Raw genomic sequence first — 6632 nt, 5'->3', positions numbered from 1 at the left:
GTTTCATGATACACGCCTTTTATTTTTATTAGGCTTTCAGTACACCATCTCTTAATTATCCAGAGCAGTGGCTTTAAAATTACCTTTTCCACAACTTAGGACATATGTACATGTATGCTGTTGTATATACCATCAAGTCAGAATAGATTAATAACTGACCCTATAGTGGGTTTTCAGAGGCTTTAATTCGTAGGAGAAGAAACTGTTCATATTTTCTTGTGGAGTAGCTGGCACAGTCAAACTGCCTGACTGTGGATTTGGGGTTGGCTGTGAAATTCCTTAAAACCAAGCCACCATACACACACACACACACACACACACACACACACACATACACACACTTAAATTTGTTTTTTAAAAAAATTAATTTCAATGAACATTTACAGAGATTTTGGATTTCCATTCATTCATTGTTGCACTTTTCTTCCTGCCCAACCTACCCACACCCCCAGTTCACTCTTCTCCTTGAAAAGCAAAAGAAAATACTCATTGGTATACAATCCCCCCACACCCCTACCCCGAGTATACTCCACTCCGCAACCCTCATTCTGGGCTCTTATGATAATCGTAATACCCTATAATATAGTGCTTTTAAACTATTCTCTCCCTCAGCGGCTTCAATGCAGAATACATAATTTATCCAGTTAAAATTAAATTAGTTTTAAGAGTCTGATGAATTAACATTTTATTTTTTATGCTAGCCATGTTCCATTAAATAAATTTACATTGCTCACCTATATGGATTAATATACTCAGCTGAGAAATCTTACATGAAAAGATAATTCGTAGTAATGTATTCTATTTGAACAAAGTATTTATCATTTCTAAACCTACAGACACTTCCATTAAAAAAACACCAAAACTCAAATATTAGACCTATTTTAAAACTATCCTAAGTCTTACCTAATTATGAACTAAGAAAAGTTTATTCTTTATCTAAAACTACAAATTCTTTCATTTTCATGAAAACAATTTCTGCCTAAATGCAAAAAAAAAAAAAAGCACTGAAGGATGATGTCTGCAGCTCTTCACCAGTTGTTGTTGCTGTATACATCAAGTAGGAACCGACCCATAGATGACCCTCCAGCAGGTTTTCAGAGGCAGTTAAATGCATGAAAGGAGACTGTCCACCTTTGCCCCATGGAACAGCTGGTAGATTCGAACCACATGCCTTCGGGATTGCAACACAGCTTCTGAACCATCAGAGCCATCAGAGCTCTCTTTAAATAGAAATGTGCGTCACTTTTTCTAAATCTGGGGTAGATTTTTCGAGATATATCTAGCTCTATCATCAGTAAAGAGCAGCCTCATAATTTTCAGAAAAGTCTTATAAACAACTTACTAGCTATAGTTTTAAAATCTGTTCACAGATTTACTATATACTGTAATTTTTATTCTGCAGCCATTATTTTTGATTCTAGGTTCATTAGTGCTTTTACCTCCACCTTCTCAAAACTACAAGCTGCAAGGTGAGGAAAAATTACCAATACAAAAGCTGCAACACTTCACTGATATAATAATAAAATATAAGAATGTATTCAGACTTTAACAATAACAAGTGCCCTGGCCTACAGAGCTAAACAATCATATCTATATTTATAAAGCATATGAGATTTGCGAAATTCCAATTACTACTATTTGGTATCCTATTTTAATTAAGAAACTAACAGTATTAAAATATTTTCTATGTACATGTAAAACAAGGGTTCTAGCAATTTATGGACAGGAATAAAAAAGAGAAATGTAGTATATCAACACTGATTGTGAGTGTGGCTAAATATCACTAAGGTGCAAAATTTAAAGAAAGCAAGCTAGGGGAAGAATTTTTCTTTAGATTTATAACAGTGACAGAAAGAAGTTTAACTAATATGTAGATAAGGTTTTAGCACATGTTTTTAAAGAACTGACAATAAGTACCTTTTTAAATTTTCCTTGTCGTTTTGCTGCAGACTGCCCCTGGGAGTTAGAACGACACACTGTAAGAAGACATGCAAAATCTACACAGGGTGGAGACACCACCTCTGTCTACAAGTTTCTTTCTTTTTAAGTTCCATGTGCATGTGTCACAGTACTTAGAAGGGTCAAGTCTACAAATCAAAATGGCATGCTTTTGGGGAAAGTAACACTGCCATTTTCAATTTTTAAAAAATAGAATTTTATTTGTAATGGTAAATGCTATTCAAATTTCTATTTAAAGACTGTATTAGAACAAAACACTAATTATCAAAACCATTTTCAAAAATTTTTAATTATCAAGATTAGAAAACCTTACGTTTAGCCAATACTCTATAGGGTATGATTTTAAAAAGATGCCACAAAAATCAGACACACACAAAAGGCATAAAGCAGTGTGAAAGTCATAGTAAAATAAAATACAATTATATTGACTTTTAAAACAGAATTAATAAGAAATTGAAATTGCTTAAACATGATTAAATAAGCAACTAGATGGAAATTAACTGGGAAAACTCTGAAGAAACCTTATTATGAAAAATAGAAGCTATAGTTTCACAATTGCCTTTGGAAGAATGTAGTCAAGGAAGTAGTACCTATTTCTGAATTGTCTGTTAAAGCACTTTTAATATCATTCTACTATACTCTTCACAAGAATGTGAACTCCTTACAAAAGTGATCTAGGTGAAAAAAATCCCAGACTGGTAGCTATGTTCCCCATAAACACAATGTGTAGAACTAGGATTTCTTAAATTCATGCATCTGTGATTTGCAATATCATTAACTACTGATTTACTTCAAATTATTAAAAAAAGTATGTACATGTAAATAGCATAAATGGTAACAATATTCAAGAAATATCAAAAAACAACTTTTAAGCCTTCAAAATTCTCATGTTCTATTGACAGTGAATAAATGAATTTTGGTTCAATAGTAGAAAGAAATAAATGCAATTTTTAAGATATATAAGACTTCTTCCTTTTGATGATACAAGAATAAAAATGTAAATAAAAAAATTAAAGCAGGTATCTACTAAAAAAGTACTATTTCTCTTCAAAATAGAACAGAACCATGTTTTTAACAAAGTATAATTTTAAAACTAAAATACAAAATGCATTGTCCTGCAAGGTAGCACCCAGGTCCTGCTCCTTTAGGTATCCTATTGAGAAAATTTAAAATGCAAAATTTTAAAAACGTCTATATAAATATATAACACTGTATATCATTATTATGTATCTAAGAAGGAATGCAAAATTTGGTATTCAAAATATTATATTGGCCAAAATCCTATAAAATGCTTTAATTCTGAATATATCATATACTTCCATCAAGTCTGATTTGCATCTACATATATACCAAAGACCATTTTTCTCAGAAAGATCAATTGTATTAGCTATGAAAAGTAGAACAGGTGGTTGGCCAGGGTACTTACACTTGAGAGACTACTACATATATTAAAATAAGATACATTTTATAACACAACCAACCAAATAATAATGAACTTTTACTAGTGACTTTCAAAAACACTAAATATTTTTCATCCAAGTATATATTTTATTTGACTCACTCTGTATTTAATGCCCATCTTTAAAGAAATAGAAATTTTGGAATAGGCTAATCCCAGTGGGAAAAAAGTAATACTTACAGCTTTTTTCCCAAGTTCAGTCTTTGACAATGTTAAGGATCCTGCAAGGTAGCACCCAGGTCCTGCTCCTTTAGGTATCCTATTGAGAAAATTTAAAAGAAAAAGGGAGGGGAAGAAAAAAAAATTCACACAAATAATAAAGAGTAACAAAATAAAAAGAATCCCAATCTAAAATAATTCTGAATATGATTTCAAAATCAAAAGGAGAAATAACCTCAACCTAAATAAAAAACAATGGCAAAATATTCCATAAAAGTTCAGACTAATGTAATTAGTTACCTAAAGAGTACAGGGTATGAAATTGGCATTATGTATTAAGAACTGTATCACTTACTTGTCATCAGGTAAGGAAGTAACAAAGAACGGCTGGTTATATTTAGGTGGTAATGTCAAATTGCTTGACTTCTTCTTTCCTAGGAGTGCAAGGCTATGATTTTCATGAATATCTAAGCTCAAGGTATTAGACAACCTATGAGAAACAATAAATGGAAGATCTTTAAGACGTTCCAAATCACTGATTTGCTCATGACGAATTTGTAGTCGAATTGTATAATCTCCTTTCTCCAATTTCAAAGAGTACTAAAAAAGAAAAACATTTGGGAAAGATAAGGTTTAACGAAGTAAACTGATAAAATAAGAGCACAGATAGGAAGAGTTAAGATGACAGTGAGCTTATAATATGTGCTGTATGATGCAAGGTCCTAGACATATACGTGCTTATAAAGTTCAGGTAAGCAAATAAACTTAGGAACATTAAACAGTTACACAATCTAAGGAAGGCTAAGAGTACTAACAATGCTAACAATGCTATAATGCACAATCTTTATTCTTATAATAAGAGTAACTCCCTAATCTTAGCTCAATTAACCTCTGTTTGAAAATAACAATAACAACAGCAATCATTTACTAGACATGAGCCACCAAACACAGTGACGGAAATTCACAGAACTAAACCACAGCAGAGGGAAAAAACACCTCACAATACGATACAAAACAAAATAAGCATATATAAAAGGCTTCTAGCAATCTTTGTATAATGAAAATACTACACTCTCTGATTTTGGACAAGAATGAAGATCAAGGAATATAAATCTACTATGTTCTCATCTAGTTAACATGTTCAAAAGAATGAGAGGTGATATTCTGCTTTAGCTGTTCTTCTGAAGAAATTATAATTAATGTCAGGGTAAAATCCAGTCGGCACTTAGGACAAATGACTACACTTTCATGAAAAGAAAAAAAAAGGGGGGGGGGGAAGGTAATTTTTTTAATTACTAACTGAAAACAAAAACCTTTATTAATTATGACATTTCTTAAAACATTCAACATAAAACATTCTATAAAAGCAATAGAAAACATATATCCTTCCTATAATATTTCTCACTTGTAAAATTTCCACAAATTACATGGTTAAAATGATGTTTTCCTTCAATATGACAATGCCAAGTTTATTCAGTAATTGACATATCATAAAATTACTCGATAATAGAATAAATTAATGAGTAATAACAAATAAAATGGGGAGCGCTGGTGGCCTAGCAGGTAAGGGTTGTGCTGCCAATCTGCAATCAGATCCACCAGCTGTTCCACAAGAGGAAGATGGGCAAATTCTCTCCATGCAATTTACAGCCTCTGAAAACTCACTGAAGGGTCAGCTACGAGCCAGCTCCAACTTGATGGCACATAACAATACACTGCAGACATTTCTCTTCACTGATCTTTAAGCTATCCAACAATTATGGAAGCAAGATGTAATTTTTATTAAAACAAAAGTTTCATATTTCAGTTTCTCATAAAAACTTGGATTCTTTCCATTTAGCTGAAGTCTCTGCTTGTTTCCTTCTCTTCCTACTCCCTAACAATTCTTTACTATGACTATGTTCCTCAGGGTAAGATTCTATCAAGCGTCAAGCACTCGACTACAGGTCAAAAGTTTTGACAGTCCAAACCCACCCAGGGGCATCTTGGAAGAAAAGGCTGGGAATATGCTTTGGAAAAAAAATACCATGGAGCAATTCTACTCTTTGCATGAGAGATAGTCATGGGTGAGGACCACTGTGACCCACTAACAGTAATGACAACTATGGCAGCAACAATAGTAAATGTGAATGACTTTAAACCTTACTGTCTAAGTTATTTTAACCAAAGCTCCAAGTTGGCTACTCATAAACACTCATGTTGTTGTTTTTGTTGTTGTTGTTAAGTGCCACCGAGTTGCAGGCGACTCATAGTGACCCTATGAAGGAGAGTCCTCAACGCTTGGGTACCTTTCATCCTCTCCAGGTTCATAGGGTTTCCGGAGGCAAGCTATTATGGAAGTGGATGCCACTCCTCCTTCCAAGCCTTGTTTTAACTGGGGAGCTCCACCCCATTCTCTGTCCACATTGGGTAGCCAACCATTAACGCATTTGACACATCAGTGTCACATTGTTCAGCCTCACGGCAACCATAAGTGACCGCAGGACGGCAACTGGTACACCAGAGCTATATGACCTAGAGGAATGTCTGAACAAAAACCAAGGAAAAGACAGGCCCAAGTCCTGCGGATTAAAAGTCACCCACCTTTGGCTTCGTAGCATCGCTTTCTGTCCAGTGGGCCATCTGATCTCTCTCTACGTTGATATTACTGTTGTTAAGTGCCATCGAGTCGCAGGCGACTCACAGCGACTCCATGAAGGAGAGTCCTCAACATCTGGGTGCCTTTCATCCTCTCTCCAGGTTCATAGGGTTTCCGGAGGCAAGCTATTATGGAAGAGGATGCCACTCCTTCTTCCAAGCTTGCTTTAACTGGGGAGCACCACCGCACTTTCTGTCCACATTGGGTAGCCAACCATTAATGCATTTGACACATCAGTGTCACAGACAAACACTCATATAAAATTTAAATTAAATGCCAAATTTACTAGAATTTTGCCTGTCTGTCAGATACTTCTCTAAACCTGAACATTCAGATTAAGACAGACTAGGAAGAAGGATTGGCCACCCACTTCTGAAATAGCAGGCCTCTGAAAACCCTATGCACAACAGAACACAC

The 6632-nt window shown here is 34.4% G+C and overlaps 1 protein-coding gene across 1 annotated transcript in view; it reads right to left on the bottom strand.

Moving 5' to 3' along the window:
• The window catches only part of TPP2 (tripeptidyl peptidase II), a 118167-nt gene that overhangs the window by 31087 nt on the left and 80448 nt on the right, over nucleotides 1-6632 (bottom strand). The window contains exons 22-25 of the mRNA XM_006879489.1: nucleotides 3933-4177; nucleotides 3599-3677; nucleotides 3441-3467; nucleotides 1918-1976 (exon numbers count right to left, since the gene is read on the bottom strand). Coding sequence (XP_006879551.1) covers nucleotides 1918-1976; nucleotides 3441-3467; nucleotides 3599-3677; nucleotides 3933-4177 — 410 coding nt within the window. The remainder of the gene's footprint in view (nucleotides 1-1917; nucleotides 1977-3440; nucleotides 3468-3598; nucleotides 3678-3932; nucleotides 4178-6632) is intronic.

Source organism: Elephantulus edwardii, unplaced genomic scaffold, assembly GCF_000299155.1.
Source record: "Elephantulus edwardii isolate Elephantulus edwardi_28Jun2011 unplaced genomic scaffold, EleEdw1.0 scaffold00003, whole genome shotgun sequence".
NCBI classification, from domain to species: domain Eukaryota; kingdom Metazoa; phylum Chordata; class Mammalia; order Macroscelidea; family Macroscelididae; genus Elephantulus; species Elephantulus edwardii.
Note: the sequence above shows the minus strand (reverse complement) of the source record. Positions and strands in the feature narration are given on the sequence as shown.